This window comes from Gossypium hirsutum, chromosome A05 (assembly GCF_007990345.1).
Source record: "Gossypium hirsutum isolate 1008001.06 chromosome A05, Gossypium_hirsutum_v2.1, whole genome shotgun sequence".
Taxonomy (NCBI): domain Eukaryota; kingdom Viridiplantae; phylum Streptophyta; class Magnoliopsida; order Malvales; family Malvaceae; genus Gossypium; species Gossypium hirsutum.
The window spans coordinates 83,151,229-83,170,072 of record NC_053428.1 but is presented as its reverse complement, the minus strand read 5'-3'; the positions used below and the strand labels follow the sequence as shown (position 1 = coordinate 83,170,072).

The following is an 18,844-nucleotide window of genomic DNA, read 5'->3' as shown; positions in this document are numbered from 1 at the left end:
AATACATATTTCATTAATTTTGGGTAAGTTACCTAACAACATGCACTTATTCAAACAAGTTAGTGACATAATTTCATATGAAGATCAAATAAACATAGATGAGCTCATCACATTACAAGCTTCCATTAATTTCACCTTTCCACTTCTTCAAGAGTCTTTTCCGTCGAATTATTGAAATCTCGATGGATGTTCAGGTAATATACACATGTGAAAAAGTACCCATTGGGGTACATAATAAAAAGGCACACCCTTGAGTCATACATTTTACAGTAGGATTACCAGTCCAAGCTAAATCCTATCCGTAGCATATGCTCTAAAGAGAATAATATGGATTACCCATCCGAGCTAAATCCAATTTATAACCTAACTCAAGAGGGCTTACATTAGAATCACCCGTCCAGGCTAAATTCTATTTGCAATATATGAACTATTATTTTTGACCCATCAAAATTCAACATTCGATCGGGACTCGATAATTTTTCCATATTACACAAATTAAAACTATATCAATATGTATATATATCATCTCATGTAAACAACAAAATCATACAATTCAATTGAAACGTATTATCATCCATTTTAAAGTTACACGAACTTACCTTGAAAATGGTTTATTTTTGAGTTTCTACTAATCCGAAACCTTTTGCTTTCCTTGATCTAGTTTCATGGTTGGTCTTTCCGGATCTATATGTATAAATTTAACTATTTATATATCACATTTCAATCACACTTTGCGTTCTATTAAGTCCTAGGAAAAGTTACCATTTTGCCCCTATTCTTTTTAAAAATTTCAATTTTGTCTCTAGGCTTGTAAAATGAAATTCATGAAATTTAACCCTCTTTCCAAGCCTAGCTGAAATTCATTTACTACATTTACATCACATACATTTCACAAATTTTATAATTTTCCATGGATTTTACCACTTTTTCATTTGAGTCCCTAAATCAAGTTTTCATAAAAAATTACTTTGTAAAAGTTGTTTATCTATGAATAAACTTTCATTTTCTACCATAAATTTCTAATTTTCAGCATATTCATCCATGACCCAAATTTTATACCTTGATAACTTTTCAAATTAATCCTCTAAATAGTGAGATTAGGTTATCTCGATTCCAAAAATATAAAAATCACTAAAAATGGGACTTGATTTCATACCTTATTGAGCTTGAAAAGTTTTCATCCTCTCTCCTAGGGTTTTTATAGAAATTTTGGGGATGAAGAGGAATAGAAAAGATGATAATTCTTTTTAATTGTTTGCTATCTTTTAAATTTTAGTGTTTTCCAATTTAGTCCCTAGCTATTTCTAATCTTTCCATGGATGAGTCATTAAAATATCTACTAACTACCCTTCAATGGTCTCATTACCATTTAAAGACCTTAAATTTTGAATTTCATAGCTATTTGATACCTAAAGCTACTAGAACAAAACTTTTGTATTTTATGCAATTTAGTCCTTTACCTAATTAACCACACAATCGATAAAATTTTCGCATCGAAATTTTCATGTGACCTTCCTATCCTGATGCCATCCATAAAATAAAATAAAATAAAATTTTAAATTTTTGGCTCAGATTTGTGGTCCCGAAACCACTATTCTGATCTACCGAATTACAACTATTTTTAGTCCAAAGCATACATGTTGTATAAGTCTATTGGTGGCAAGATAATAATCAACAAGAATGTGATTTCAATGAAGATGCAAGATAGATTTGGGAAAAGAGTGTAAGTGATGTTAAATTTGAAATTGCAAATGAAGATGAAGCTCCGCAAATTGAAGTTTTACAACTTACTTCTCCAAATCTTTCATCTCCTCTAACTTCATCAAATGCATATTCAAGCAGCAAAAGTTCATCTGATGATGAAACTCCTTCAAAGAAATACAAATTTTTGGCTGAAATTTATGCAACGATGCAGGCCTTGTTTGCCATTGATCCTACAACTTTTGAAGTGGTAGTTGGCAAAAAAGAGTGGCGAAATGCAATGAAAGAAGAAATTGCAGCAATACAATGCAATGAGACATGAGAGCTTGTAGATCTTTCTAAAGACAGAAAAGTAATTGGAGTCAAATGGGTCTTTTGAACCAAGTTCTAAGCAAATGGCAACATTCAAAAACAAAAAGCACGACTGGTAGTGAAAGGGTATTCACAACAACCAGGAATTGATTTTGATGACACTTTCTCTCTAGTTGCATAGTTTGAAACTATCAGAATTGTATTGGCATTTGCTGCACATTTGAAAAATGTTATTTATCAATTTAATGTTAAGTTGGCATTTTTGAATGGGGATTTACAAGAGGAGGTGTATGTTTCTCAGTATGAGGGATTCGTGGTCAAAGGCAAATAGGATAAAGTGTACAAGTTGTAAAAAGCTCTCTATGGATTGAAGCAGGCCCTACGTGCATGGTACAAAAAAATTGATATATACTTTCTCAAAAGTGGCTTTGAGAGAAGCAAGTATGAGTCTAATCTTTATTTTAAATAGTATGGTGCTTATAACTTTCTCGTTATTTGTCTTTATGTTGATGATATGATCTATATGGGTTCCTCCTGTCTTATAAATGAATTCAAAGCTTGTATGGAAAAGAAATTTGAAATGATAGATCTTGGAGTGCTGCAATACTTTCTTGGGCTTGGGGTGAAGCAAGTCAAAGATGGCATCTTTGTGTCGCAGAAGAAATATGCTATTGATATGCTCAAAAAATTCAACATGTTGGGTTGTAAAATTGTAGTGACACCAATGATTTGAATAAGAAGTTGAAGAATGATGATGGTACTGAAGCAACAGATGCATGGAGTTTTAGAAGTCTAGTTGGTGGCTTGATTTACTTGACTAATATAAGGCCTGATACCTCTTTTGCTGTTGGAGTTGTTTCCAAGTTCATGCATTATCCATCAAGACATCATTTTAGAGCTGCAAAAAGGATCTTACGATATATTGCTGGAACTCTTAATTTTGGACTATGGTATGATAATGTTACAGAGTTCAAATTGAGTGGTTATATAGACAGTGATTAGGCTGGGTGTTTGGAGGACAAAAGAAGCACATCTAGTTATGTTTTTGGTTTTGGGTCAGTTGATGTTTGTTGGAGTTCCAAAAACAAGCTTAATAATTTTGTTTTCATCAGAAGCTAAATATGTAGCTGCAACTTCATCAGCTTATCAAACCCTATGGTTAAGAAGGATCCTAGTAAATGTCAATCAAAAATAGAAAGAAGCAATTGTAATTTATAGTGACAATCAAGCAGTGATTTCCATGTCCAAAAATCCATCCTTCTATAGAAGAACCAAGCATATAGATATCTGGGTGCATTTCATTCGTGACCTTGTGTCAGATGAATTGATTGTTATGAAATACTGCAACGCAAATGAGCAGGTGGCAGATATTCTAACGAAGTCTCTCCCTAAAGATAAACATGTTTATTTCAAGCTCCAACTTGGTGTTAGTAACTTTGAATCAAAGGGAGTATTGGAGAATGATTCAAAGTCAGTTATCAGTTACCTAAATCATAGCTTTGACTGAGTTGTGCTTGTTTTGTTTTTGCATTAATTATCTACTTTCTATTATAATCGTGCTAAGATTAGTGTTGCACATTTTACGTTATATTGTTATGGCGTAAAGCCTATTTATAGCCCTGTCGTTTGTTTCATTGAGTAGTGGAATAATATAACAATTTCAGTCAAATAAATCCTCACTTTTTCTTGTGTGACTCTGAGTCTCTTCTTTTCAGTTTGTTACTTGAATTAAATTCAAGTCTATTGTAGACTTATATTTGTTCACCAATTGTTTGTTAAATTCTTGTGTAACTATTTCTTAGGTATTGACAATTATCCCCAACACCTATATCATGAATAATATTTTGAAGGAATATGAAATTTGTTTGGGACAATGTATAAATTGTGATAAATCCCTTATTTTCTTTAGCAAAAACATCCAGGAGAAAGTAAGGCTCTTAATCTCTCATATTTTGAATGTACGTTATACATCAGACCTAAAAATGTATCTTGGGCTTCCAAGTATGGTGGGACAACAGAAAAACTGGCTTTCCAAAATTTGAAAGACATGATGTGTAATCGTATTAACAGCTGGTGTATGAAACCCCTCTCTTAAGGAGGCAATGAGGTGTTTATTAAAATCATTTTACAAGTCATCCCTACATGTTTGATGTCATACTTTTATTGCCTAGTTCTTTTCATGTCAAAATGGAAAGTATCATTAGTAAATTTTGGTGGTTGAAGCATAAAGGAAAATGGGGGATTCATTGGTGCCAGTGGCAAAAACTATGCTGACATAAGGAAAAAAGGTGGATTGGGGTTTAGGTGCCTAGTAAAATTCAACTTGGCTCTTCTTACTAAGCAGGGCTATATGTTGCATGTTTATCCAGACTCTTTATTGGCACCCATGCTAAAACAAAATTATTACCCGATGTCTACCTTTTTAGATTCGAGTTTAGGAAATTACCTATCATATACCTAGATAAGCATATAGGCCACGAAGGGATTTCTTCAGTCAAGAATGTGTGGGCGAGTGGGAACAGGAACAAACATATCTATCTGGAATGATGCTTGGATGTAACACCCCTCATCTATCTCCATCACAGGATTAGGGTTACGAGATGTTATGACAATTAACAAGTCAAGAATATTTAATTTCAACTCAAAATTCAATTCAAACAATTATTAATAGATAAACATTCGATAATCATCCTAATCATACAAAACAAGACTTAAATCTAGCCTATGAAACTCTATAATCAATTTAAAAACAAATAGTGACTAATTCGAAACAAATAGAAAAGTAAGGTAAAAATAGAAATGTGGCACTATAGGACATGGTCGTGTTGATCAACCGTGTGCAAGGACCAAAACCATGTAGGTGAAGTCACATGGTCTTGTTTTTTGACCATGTAACATATTATGGTTGTGTGTGCTAATTGATAACTAAATCACACAGACCACACGGTCGTGCCATATACCCGTGTATGGCACAAAACCATGTGTCAAGCCGTGTTTCAACTCGTGTGAACCAAAATTTACCTTTCAACACAAGTCATACCATATCATGCTTACTCAGACCACAAGTATGCCACTAATCAATCATTCAACTTATTCAAAGCACACGAAAAACATATCAAAACATGCCATTTACCTAATTCTGACCAATATGCCATAAGGCACCATCACAAACAACATTCAAGTCTAATATTCAACTTCAATTTCTACCAAATTCGAACTTAATTAAATAAGGTCGTATAAGGTGACAACATGTTGTAATCCAATCACCAATTAACATTCCTTGCCAAAGCATATGCATTACATATTAGTTATCAAAAGAAAACCATACATATATACCAATTCATAGCATCCAAAATAACTCCAAGCAAAGTTTTACCTATTCAAACATTACCTATGACATTTGATTCATTTATATGCATTTCATTCCATCATATTTATGTACTCCATCACATATCAAGCAAATATCACATTCAAGTCTCTAAACCAATCTATGATCCACCACATTATTTACCACAAACACTCAACTTATATATATAAAAACAAAATATGCCACTTATAAAGAATACTTATAAACAAATACAATGTACTCCTATTACATGCCACATATCCTAAAATAAATGTTTCAAAGTCTATCAAAAGATATTTGGATAATGTGATCTTCAACTTGATCCGATTACCCAGTTTCACAAAACAATATCTACAAAGAAATAGGAAAAATGACACGAGTCATTTAATCATCTCATCTGTATGATATCAATCATTATCAATTCACAATATAATATTTGAAATCATGAAAACATATACAAGTCATCCACAAGGCATCATAACCAAATGTCAAATATATATCATCAACATGTCATTTAACCATTGAAATTCAGCTCGATGAACGGATGAATATAGATATGGATATGTAGTTATCCATCCAAGGCACGCCAAAATGATCAACCGAGCCACCAACCAAGCACATTTTGGGCACCAAGTGCCAAGCCTGTAGGCTTTACATTCGCCTCCAATAACACACAAGAATCACTGAAAATATAACTCGGTAATCCGCAACAAATGCCGGACTCCAATATATTCAATGTACAATAACAAGTCATAAATCATCATCTCATAAAAAGTCAATCCCATACAGTACACAAAATAATTTATTGGCATGCCAATTGTATCCTATCCTATGTTCATCTGGGCTCAATACACGTAACCTTATAACAATTTACATTTCAATCCATTTTCTCACCAATTCAATCATAACATTTTAGTTTATAACCCATGTCATCAAATTACAAAATTTCAATAATAATAATATTACAAAAATACATAAAATAATACCGTATGAACTTACTAGGGCTAAACAATAAATATGGCAATATTAGAGACTAATCAACAATTTTCTCTTTTCCATGATTATCTACTGGTTCTTGATCTATACAATAATTTTATTTCAATTATCAGTCCCAAATAATTTTTAACAATTCATTTGATGCATATGACTTTTTATTGACATTTTACATAATTACCCTAAACTTTTGCATTTTATTCAATTTAGTCCCTAAACCAAAACAATCTTATTTTCACAATTTAATCCCTAACTTATAGTGTTGAATTATTAACCATCCCTAAAGAACCATCAAATTCTAAAATTTTACAAGAATACCCAACAAATTTTAATATTTAATCATTTTAGTCCCTAAACTCAAAACTATTCAAAATCACTTTACAAATTAGTCCTAATTCATCATCAAGCTTCAAGCTAAAGCATTAGCATATAAAAAGCTTCAAAAACATCAATGAAAAGTTTTTAAAACATTAACAATTTCACAAAATAGTCTATGGGCTAGTTGGGTTAAGCTACAATAATCTCAAAAACATAAAATTCATGAAAAATGAGTGAAAATGGACTTACATGCATGAAAAAAATACAAGGCTGAAGCTCCCAAGATTTAAAAATGGTGTTTCCATTTGCAAAATAGGAGAATGAAGAAAACGAATGCTTTTCCCTTTTGGTTTTATTATTATTAATCTTTTGACATTAGTTTAATATAAAATTTTAATCATAAACTTAATTAATCAAGTCCAAAATTGGTCACTAACAATAAGAATGGCTAAATTTTCATTTAAATCCACACAATAATTTTTTCCCATCCATTTGGCCTATAAAGAAATAATAGCAATTAACTTTTTCAACTTTTACGATTTAGTCATTTTTCTTTAATTAACTAATCAAACATTAAAATTTCTAGACCAAATTTTAACATGACACTAATGACCTCATAAATATTAAATAATTAATATTTATAGTCAAATTTTAACATGACACTAATGACCTCATAAATATTAAATAATTAATATTTATAGACTCACACATCAGAGTTGTGGTCTCAAAGCTACTATTTTCGGTACCATTGAAAAACGGGATATTACATTGGGTCCTCAGTTCTTTAGATTACAAAATCCGTAGATTTGTTAACAATCTTTCACTAACAATTGTGTCTGAATTGATAGAGCCTACATTGAGATAGTGGAGAGAGGAACATATTACCAATATATTTTCGAACGAAGATGTAGAACGTATTTTATGCATTCCCCTTTCTCGACATCCATATGAGGATAGATTGGTTTGGTGAGGTGAAGCAACTGGTAAATATTTGGTGAGAAGTGGTTACAAAATTTTGATACAAAGTGGTGTTAACTCTATGCCTATCAACAATCAGAGCATCTATACGCTGTTTTACAAGAAACTTTAGCAGCCTAATTACTAGATAAAATAAAGATTACAAACTGGAAGGTCTTTAATAATTACATTTTTACTCTCAATAACCTATTTTACAAGCGACTTGGAAATTTTGTGGTGTGTCCCAGATGCACAAATGATTTTGAAACCCTTGAGCTTGCTTTTTGAGGATGTATCATTGTTAAGGGAGTATGGAACAAATTAGGAATACAATGGTCATAGGAGGTTTTAGAGTTAGAATATAGGGAGTGGATGACTTATCTATTCTCAACTATTTCTAGAGAACAAATGAAGCAAGTGGCCTGTGCTATTTGGGCAATCTAGTCGGCAAGAAATAAGGTGTTGTTCCAATAGGGTCAGAAGCGTGTAAATTATTGTACTAAAAAATCACACAAAGTTCAATTCCCAGGAAAGAGAGGTGGATCACATGGATCTCTTAAATACCAAGTCTTTCCTTAGACAGAATATCCCTTCTATAGTAATTTAATAGCACAATTAAATACTACTATTATACCCTCAAATATTGAAAGAAAAATAGGACAAGAAAGAACACAAGAGTTTTAACGAGGTTCGGTAAATTATACCTACGTCCTCGGGAACTAACACCAGATGATAACTTTACTATCTCCAAAATATTACAAACAAATAGAATTCCTTAAGAATTCTCAAATGGGAGAAGAGAGAAAACTAAGAGAGAAAGATTGGTTGGGATGGTTGAAATGAGAAATGGTTAGGCCTATTTATAGTTGAGGTTCAGGGACTAACTTGCAAATGGCCTAAAAAATTAGGGACCAAAATTGCAATTATCCCATTCAACTTTAAACAACTTGCCTATCACTTTTTTTCTTTCGGTGCCACTTGCACCTCCCATTTTTGACTTTTCAACATAAGGCCTTGCATGAAGGGATAAAACAGTCAACTCAAGAGATAGTGAATCTTATTAACTCATCCATCCGGGAACTAAAAAGCCATAAATGAAAAATTACCTGCCAGAAGAGTTGAGTTAGAACTATGGATACCACCAGAATCACCCTTTATCAAGATAAATTTCAACGTCACTTTCCAAAGCCACACAAAGAAATCTTGTTCGGGGATAGTGGGAAGAAGCTCAAATAGGTCTGTTTTGTGGTCGGGAATAATCATCAACCACATACCTCTGTGGAGGCGCTTGCATGTCTTTAGGTGGTTCAAATGGGTCTGGCTTTAAGACATAGTGAGGTGGAAATTGAAGTTGATGGCCTTGCAACAGTGAAAAAGATAAATGCAAATGTTGAAGATGCGTTGGTTATCAGTTCTTTTATTAAATATTTGAAAGCTTTAAGCGAAGGTCATGAAAGATGCCATTTCGTACATATTGCAAGTGAAAAGAATGGACTAGCACATTTGCTAGCAATAGAAGGAATTTAAAAAAAGGAAACAACTTATCTGGCGGAAGAGGTGCCGACTTTTTTTGCTGATGAAGTGGAGAAGGAAAAACGATGGACCAATCTGTCAAACTAACTTCGATCGGCGTAAAGCAATGATCGTCCCTAATTCAGTCTACATGGGAAAGGATGATGGATCTTCTAAGGGGCTCCTGGTGTTCTAAACTTTCTGATGCCTACGAGAGGTTGGGTGAGTTCTATCAATCAGTTGGATTCACTTTGTGATTTTGGAAACATTTCATTTTTCTTGAGTTTTATTTATCTGTTGTCTTTATCTCCAAACGTTATGCTTTGTTTTTGTGCCAGTTTGAATAAATGGATTCTAGTTGTTTCACATAAAAAAATATTTCTCAACAAATTAAAAATACATTAAAAAAATCTTTATATTTAAATAATACTAAAATATTTGTAACTTAACAAGAAAATACCTTTAAAATAGTTGTAAATTAACAAGAAAACAATAGTTATACAATATGTAAATAATAACAACAAAATAGTAGTAATAAAATAGTAAAATGACATCAAAACAACAACAAAATAGTTGCAAACAGTAGTAGAAAAAAATTAGGCAAATTCAAGGCAGGCCAAGAAATCTTACTCGAGGCTCGACGGGTTTTTGTCCAAGCCCATTTCTTAGGTCTATATTTTTTCTTAAATCCTCCCACTTTCTTGGTAATTCTTCGAGTCTAAACAGGTGACTTGACCCATAATCAAATTTATTTATAATTAATCAATTACTAAAATATATGAAAAATAATACTCCAATCGCACATAGCATTAAAAACTTCTAAGAAAAGAAAAGTGCTTATAATCTTTCATTTTCTTTCATTTTATTTTTATTAATATTCATAATAGAGGAAGAAATGTTGCCTTATTTTCTCGTTCTTCTTTTTCATTTTCCATCGATTCAGTTTTATTAATTTGTATATATATATATATATATATATAAAGCTCAAGGAAATTGATTAAAGAAGAATAGTTTTTTTTTTTTTACTTGCGAAATCAAATTGTGAAGGAAACCATTTTTTTTTTGGAAAGTGGCATAACAGGGGGTAGTTTGATCAGAACGTGAAATGAAGTTTTCCTCTTTTGGCCACTAGTGTCAATTGATGTTTGAGGTTTTCCTATTCTAGTAAATATATAAAAGACAATATAAATGAAAATGAGATCAAGTTTCATGGTTATCCAAAATACTCCACGTTTACTACTTGTTATTCACTACTCTTTCAATTTTAATATTGGATAAGATTACTGTATGTTTTTCTACTACTTTTCGGATTAAATTTTTATATATACTTTAATGCAAAGATAATCATAGTTTGGCTTGACTTTATGCTTAGTATTAAATATTTTATGCAATATAAGTTTTAAATTTTATTATATTTATTAATTTTTTATAAAGATTAAAACTTATGATATCGTGGTCTATATTATTATTATTATTATTATTATTTTAACTAAAATTATATTGATTTTTAATTTTTTTATAAATTTATTAAATAAAATTTCACCTACCATAATATAATATAACATAATTAGAAAACTTGTCAAACTGAACAGATTTTGAAGTCTTGAGTGTTGGGGCTTAAACTCTATTCATGTAGTCTTTCATTCCATGTGTTTTTTTTTTATAGGATTGAGAAAAATTGAGAAATTGAAAATCAATTCAAGTCAGAGGTGTTTGGATAATTTTAGTTCATGAGTTAGAAAATGGAAAATATCCAAATTAAATCGAATATCTATTTTATTTTATTTATAATTATTTTTTATTGATGTAAAATAAGTATTTTTTAATTAAAATAGTGAAATATTTGAAAATTACAATATAAAAAGTAATTTTCAGAATTGATATATAAAAGTTATTAATTATTTTTATGCATTTAAAAAATATGAAAATAAAATTGAGACTTTATTAAATAATATTAAAAAATTTATTGTGTTAATTTAAATTTAAAATAAAATAAAAAATAATAATCACAGATTCAAAAATTTTAAAATTTATCCAACCAAATAAAATTGAACCTAAGAATATGGGTAATGTGAAGAAGGAAGAAGCGAAGGCGGTTAGGCATTGAAATAACGTGGGCTAGGATTGCCGCCAAAAACAGGGGCAAAAATAAAAATATCCGACCAAACTGTTTTCACCACGTGCACATTTAACACGTCATCCTCCCTTATTTTCTGCCTCACGTGCTGCCAAAATCTCCGTGTGCCGTAATTAATTTATCACTTCAGTTAAATTATGAAATTGATTTAAAAGCACAACAGCGCTTTTTAGCAGGCATAACCGCCCTTCCAATTAGAGATGTGCATGGCCGGGTTATCTGGTCCCGCCCGAAGGCCCGCCCAAAATTTGGGAGGGTTTGGGAAAAAATATAGGCCCGAAAAATAGGCTTGGACAAAAAAATGAGGCATGTTTTAAAAATGGACAGGGCCTTGGGTAAGGTATTTTTAGCTCGGGCTCGGCCCGGCCTTGCCCGAATTCACTAAATGACAAAAAAAATTTGCATATATATTTTTTTTATTTTTGATTGTTATTTTCTTGTTGTTTTCTCCATATTTTACTACCATTTTACTATTATGTTGCTATTATTTTGTTATTATTGTGTGGATATTGTATAAAATTTATTTTATTGTTAATTTTCTTGTTATTTTAAAGGCATTTGTTAATTTTTTTATTATTTTAGAAGCATTTGCTTGTTAAGTTGCATTTATCTTAGTGTTATTTAAGTCTACATATTTTTTAAAATTTATTTTCAATTTGTTGAGAAATATTTATTTTGATATTTTTAGTATTTTTGATGTATTATATATGTTTAAAAATAATATAAAATAATATAAAAAATTAATACCGACGGGCCGGGCCTGGCTCGGGTTTTAGTATTTTTATCCGGGTCGAGTTTGGGCAAAATTTTAAGCCCTTTTTTGGGCCGACCCGGCCCGAGCCCAATAAATGGGCATGATTTTTAGTTGAGCCCTACCCAAACTTGGCCCGGCCCATGAACACCTCTACTTCCAACCAATCTCTTACTTCCACGTTAACAATATTATAGATTCGATATTTTTAATTAAAATTAGAAATTTTACCACATATTATTATTACATATAGTTTTTAAAATAGCCTAAAATCATAATAAAATCTAATTTTTAGAATTAATAATAATATATACCATGCATTAAAATAAAATAAAATAAATTTAAATAAATACATCAAAATAAAAATATTAAATTCAAAATTATTTATCATAATATTATCATTTTAGATAAGTTGATATTCTCAATTAATGACATTATTAATATATACAAATAATATGAATAATAAAATTAAAATGTATAAATGCTAGAATAAAACTATAATTGAAGTGGTTAAAAAAGGATTTTATAAATAAATATAACATGAGTTTAAATCTCCACATTCATAACTTTTTTTTATAATTTTTGTATTGTTTTTTTCTAAAATAAAAAAAATCATTATAATAATATAATTTATTTAAAATATATAAAATATATAATAATCTTTTAATAAATTAATATGGAATTAACTCCCGACATCCACTAAATAAAAATATTTAATTAATAAAACCTAATCTAATTCAACTTCAAATTTAACCAAGATGGTTGTAATTTGAAATTAGGGAGAGATTCTGTAAAAAAAGAAGACATTAGGGGGGGATGAATTAAAAAAAAAAAAGAAAGAAAGAAAGAAAGGAGGTCTTTTTCATATATATTTTTCAACTTGGGATTGATTAATTATGTCTGTCCGTTAAAATCTTTAAAATCTTAAATGGCTAAGGTTTTACTTTACTTTTTATAGTACTACTTTTCGTTCTCTCGCTCTTGTGTTGTGTTTTCCTTGAATATTGGAAAAAGCCAATTTTTTTTCCTTTTTCAATTTTGATTAGTATCAAAATAGAAGGTATAAAAGGTGCTTTTGGAATTCTGGGCTTTGGTATTTGTGGTCTAATAAATTATTTCTGGGGAAAGTTGGGTGGTTTTTAGTTTGTAGAAAGTTGGATTCTTTTTTGAGAGATGGATGATGAATTTGCTAAGCTTGTCCGGAGGGTGAACCAACCCAGGTATTGCTTTTCATTTTTGGATTTTTGATGGGACAGTATCAATTTTTATTTGAATTTGTTCAAGGGTCTGTCAAATTTTTCTCTTCTTTTTTCCTCTAAGTTTTTAGAAAATAAAATTTTCAGTTTTTACAAGTTATCCTCTTTCTTATCGTTATTGTTTCAATATTTTTATTTATTTTTCTCTTCTTTTTTTTTTCTTTCTGCTTTGTGTTGATCAAAGCTGTTTTTCTTCTCTCTTTTTTTTCTTAGTGTTATTTTCATGGTAGCCAATTACTGTTCCAAAATCAAGAGCGGCAATTGGACTTTCTATGCCAAAATGATATGTTTCCTTGAAGGCTCTTTTATTTGATTAGTTGAAAAAAAAAAGTAGGGTTAATATGAGATGTATGCTTATTTTTGTTGCAGAGTTGTGATTGACAACAATGCTTGTGAGGATGCCACTGTTATCCATGTAAGCTTCTTCCCTCTGCCTTTGCTGTAATTAGGTTATCTTACGTGGCTAATTAGTTCCTTAGATCTCTGTTTATCAACCTATCTATAATGGTTTAAATATGAATTTTGCTGGTTAGGTTGACAGTGTCAACAAACATGGGATTCTCCTGGAAGTTGTCCAAGTGCTTACAGATATGAATCTTACAATAACAAAGGCATACATATCATCTGATGGAGGATGGTTTATGGATGGTAAGGTTTTTTTTCTTAAACCCTGCTTGAATTGTATGTTAAATCCCGGGTTAACCAGTTACTTGTATGTTTCAGTCTTTAATGTTGTTGACAATGATGGCAACAAAATCAGAGATAAGGAAGTTATGGACTATATTCAGAGTGTAAGAACTTACCTCATCCTTATTGTTCAATGAATTTAACTACTGGCTTATCTTATATAGTCTGTTTTGCAGAGAATTGAAACTAGTGCTGGCTTTGTGCCATCACGGAGAGGCTCCGTAGGCGTGATGCCTGCAGAAGAGCATACATCGATTGAACTTGCTGGCACTGATAGGCCTGGTCTATTATCTGAAGTATGTGCAGTTCTTGCTGACCTCCATTGCAATGTTGTAAATGCTGAGATATGGACCCATAATGCTAGGGCAGCTGCCGTAGTTCATGTGACAGATGATTCAATGGGCTGCGCAATCAGTGATCCAAAACGTCTCTCAACGATAAAGGAATTGCTTTGTAATGTTCTCAAAGGAAGTGATGACTTGAAAACTGCAAAGACAACACTTTCAGCTCCAGGTGTTATGCACAGGGAGAGAAGGTTGCATCAAATCATGTTCGCAGACAGGGACTATGAAAGGGTTGAGAAAGCAGGAGTTAGGGCGGTAGAGGAAGGGAGTTCAAGACCTCAAGTCACTCTGTTGAATATCGAGAAAGATTACACTGTTATTACCATGAGGTCAAAAGATAGGCCGAAACTATTGTTTGATATAGTCTGCACTCTCACAGATATGCAATATGTTGTTTTTCATGGAATGGTGAACACAGGAAGGATCGAAGCTTATCAGGTGAGTTGGTTACAGTGAAGTAGCTTGTAAAAAAATGACAATAGCAAACCCTTTTTATTATAGTCACTATTAGCCAATGGTCAACTTTAACAGTTGACAAGTTGATGCTATTGAAACCACTAGCGTAAGATTGATGCTGACGTTGTAATCCAATTTGTATTGGAATTCTACTCAGTTAAGCACAAGTTGTTATTGCTTACAATTGCATCTTAACAGTGATAAACTGTTTTTTCCCCTATTTCCCACTAAACAGAACTTATGTTTCGTTGTAGGAATTCTACATCAGACATGTAGATGGGCTCCCCATTAGCTCGGAAGCTGAGCGTGTTCGTGTTATTCAATGTCTAGAAGCAGCCATTGAGAGGAGGGCATCTGAGGTATAAAAAAACCAGCTTGGCACAACTCCACATGTACACACACACACACGGAATAAATAAAACCAAAAGAAACCAAGAAAAATGATTATGGTAAGCATGGTTTCATGATATTACAATACCCTTGATCATTTTCATGGTACAGGGGCTGGAACTAGAATTGTGCACAGACGACAGACTTGGACTCCTGTCTGACATCACCCGTATATTCCGGGAAAACAGCTTGTGTATCAGGAGAGCATTAATTTCAACAAAGAGTGGCAAGGCCAAGGACACCTTCTATGTCACAGACGTGACAGGAAATCTAGTTGATCCCAAGATCATCGATTCTATCCGTGCACAGATTGGACATACCGCATTACAGGTGAAACGTAACTCAAGTCTTGCACCAAAACCACCTCATCAGGAGACAACAATGGGTCATTTCTTTGGAAATCTATTCAAAGCTCGAACTTTTCAGAATTTCAAGTTAATCAGATCTTACTCTTGAGACATCTCCTCCTCTTTTAAGTAGATATATTTGTACAGGAATATCAGATATTAAACCAAAAGATATACATAGGGAGAAAACACAGTAAATATTTAGCTTCTCCCTTGCTTGGTTACCAATGTCCTGATACTGCAAAGGAAAAGAAAAAAAATTAGCCAGTCACTATACTGTAAAAGTTACTGCTGGTATTTGTATATCTTCACTGTATCTATTGTAAGTAACATTTGTATAGTTTAATAAAAACATGGCTAGAAGTTTGTATAGAAGCATGGTGTGAAAATATTTTAAAATCAACTCTAATGCAAACCGGATGGTTTATAAAGAAATTTTATTCTCAAAAGGCTCCTCGCACCAAGACAGTATCCCTGAGTATTTTTATAAAGGGATGATTGTTTTCCAATGATAAAACCACTATTAGTCTATTATAAGGATCGATCGATCGATCAATCGTCTTTCTCCCATATCGCATTTGCCCCCATGTCTTTAGCTGTCTCGTAACTCTTTTCTGATCCAGTCATGAGAACAGTCACTGACTTAGCAGCTAGAATAGGCCGAGCATTGATCTCCGCATCCAACCATGCAAACCCAAATCCGACTTGGACTCCGTCTCTCGAACAGACCCTTCTCCGACTTGGTTGTCGTGAGTCGCTGACTCCGTCACTTGTCGCTCGTGTCATCGACTCCTTCCCCTCCACTCACTATTCTCTTGCTCTCGGCTTCTTCAACTGGGCCTCTCGGAAACCTGGATTTTCCCATGATTCAATCTCTTATCAGTCAATTCTCAAATCTCTCTCGTCTTCCCGCCAATTTAATGCCATTGAAACCCTCTTAAAGCAAGTCAAAGCTCAGAAACTCTCTCTTGACCCCTCGGTTTATCGCTTTATAATTAGTTCTTTGATCAAAGGAAAGAAAACCCAGAACGCAATCTGGGTTTTTAATGAAGTGAACTCTTTGAGTGCAGAGCTGGGATCTGAATTATGTAACTCACTTTTGGCTACTTCAGTTTCAGATGGTTACTTTGTTGAGTCCCAGAAAGTGTTTGATGAAATGTTTCATAAAGGTATTGTTTTTAATACAATTGGGCTTGGTTTGTTTATTTGGAGTTCCTGTAAAAATGGTGAATTGAGTAAAGTTTTAAGTTTGTTAGATGAAGTGAAAAAAGGAAGTTCTTTGGATGTTAATGGATCAATCATCGCAGTTTTGGTAGTTCATGGACTTTGTTTCTCATCAAGAGAATCAGAGGCTTTTTGGGCATTGGATGAGTTGAGGAGCAGAGGTTGCAAGCCTGATTTTATAGCTTATAGCATTGTAGAAGAAGCGTTCAGAATGACCAACAATGTGGTTGAGAGGGAGTTGGTTTTGAAGAAGAAGAGAAAGCTGGGTGTGGCTCCAAGGAGTAATGACTATAGAGAGTTTATCTTAGGGCTGATCCTGGAGAGGCGGATAAGTGAAGCAAGGGATTTAGGTGAAGCCATTGTGAGTGGGAATTTCCCTATTGAAGATGATGTTTTGAATGCATTGATAGGATCAGTTTCCAGGATTGATCCTGGTTCAGCAATCATGTTTTTGAATTTCATGGTTGGGAAAGGGAGATTACCCACTTTGTCAACCTTGAGTAATTTGAGCAAGAATTTTGGCAAGCGTAGCAAGGGTGATGAATTGTGGGAAGTTTACCAGGTTTTGTCTTCACATGGTTATTTCTCGGATTTGGAGAGTTACAGTGTGATGGTTTCATTCTTCTGCAGGGCTGGGAGATTAAGGGAGGCTTATAAGGTTCTTCAGGAGATGAAGACAAAAGGGTTAAGCCCAAATGTCTTGTTTTACAATCATCTTATGGAAGCATGTTGTAAAGAAGATTTGGTGCGTCCTGCCAAAAGGCTGTGGGATGAGATGTTTGCAAGTGGGTGCCCAGGAAACTTGAGTACATACAATATCCTCATTGGAAAGCTCTCACAGATAGGGGAAGTTGAAGAGGCTACGCGCCTTTTTTGTCATATGGCAGAGAAAGGGGTAACACCGGATGCTACAACATATACAGCTCTTCTCGAAGGACTTTGTCAAGAATCAGATTTTAAATCTGCTTTTGAAATCTTCAATAAATCGGTTGAACAGGATGTGAGACTTGCACAAACAATATTGGGCACTTTTGTCATACATCTCTGCAGAAAAGGTAATGTTCCAAACCTTATCATACAGGTTACATATTCATTTAGAAATTAACATGGTTTAACAAAAATGGTATGCTTCTTGCAGGTCAGTTTCCTGTTGCTTCTAAGTTGCTTTGTGTTCTAAATTCTGATATAGCTCAATCAGATACCCATGTTGTTATGCTGAAATGCTTAGCTAATGCTAAAGAGATTCAATTAGCGATTAAACACATACAACGGGTTCGAGGTACCTCACCTTCAATTTTGCAAGCTATATTCAGCAAGCTTGCTGCCTCTGTTTCTTCTACTTCGGGACCAAACTCTACCGAGCAGTTGCTTCAAGCAATACAGGAGGAAGGTCCGGTTGATTGCAAAATCTACTAGCAAGAGCAAGTATATGCTATGGAACCCCCCACTTAATCCTAAAATAGAACTCAAAAAGGGGTAGGGAGCAAATCCATAAGAGAGATACTGCTTGATAGCTTTTCACTCTTTATTTATTCTTATTGTCAGCAGTTTTCTTAAGAATTTTGCCTTCAGGTATTCCTCCCCATCATTTTCCTTTGTTATTTTCCCTTCCTTTTTTCTATTGTTGTAGATATCCAAATGTTCATTTGCATTCAGGAATTTATTTTAGAGTAAATTATCAAAATAGTTAATTTTGTTTGAGTTAGTTATATATATATTTTTTCTATGTAACAGACAAAAAAAGACATACTTTATATTTATTTACTTGTATATTATAGGAAACCAACAATAACAAGCAGGTTAGAGGTTTGTGTGTTCATCTCTTCTTCTTCTTTTTCTATTTCATTTTGTTCTTCTCTTCTCTTTTCTGATGGTAAAAAAATAAAAAACAAAACACAATTGTTGCTTGTTTTTAAACTGGAAAAAATTAGGTTTTAGGACAAAATTTTGTATTCTATTTTCAGAAAGAAATTTAACTTTTCTTATCATTGGCATTTAAAACTTATTTTAATTATCACGTCAAGCTGTCGTTTGAGAGGTAGCAGATCTAGAACACCGTACATCCAACCTAGACGTTATGGCTAGATCTTAAGATATTACGCTTCTCGTTTGA

The 18,844-nt window shown here is 32.7% G+C and overlaps 2 protein-coding genes across 2 annotated transcripts; both read left to right on the top strand.

Moving 5' to 3' along the window:
• Positions 1 to 12,807: 12,807 nt before the first annotated feature.
• LOC107957026 (ACT domain-containing protein ACR6) lies at positions 12,808 to 15,882 on the top strand. Its single transcript, XM_016892450.2, has 7 exons — positions 12,808 to 13,247; positions 13,653 to 13,698; positions 13,817 to 13,931; positions 14,007 to 14,074; positions 14,147 to 14,752; positions 15,025 to 15,129; positions 15,272 to 15,882. The coding sequence occupies exons 1-7, from the start codon at positions 13,201 to 13,203 to the stop codon at positions 15,614 to 15,616; spliced, it is 1,332 nt and encodes a 443-aa protein (XP_016747939.1). The 5' UTR covers positions 12,808 to 13,200; the 3' UTR covers positions 15,617 to 15,882.
• A 31-nt stretch (positions 15,883 to 15,913) lies between these two features.
• Positions 15,914 to 18,548, top strand: LOC107957025 (pentatricopeptide repeat-containing protein At5g14080). The gene is made up of 2 exons (XM_016892449.2): positions 15,914 to 17,786; positions 17,870 to 18,548. Exons 1-2 carry the CDS (start codon positions 16,133 to 16,135, stop codon positions 18,145 to 18,147), a joined length of 1,932 nt encoding a protein of 643 aa, XP_016747938.2. The 5' UTR covers positions 15,914 to 16,132; the 3' UTR covers positions 18,148 to 18,548.
• The last annotated feature ends 296 nt before the right edge of the window (positions 18,549 to 18,844 follow it).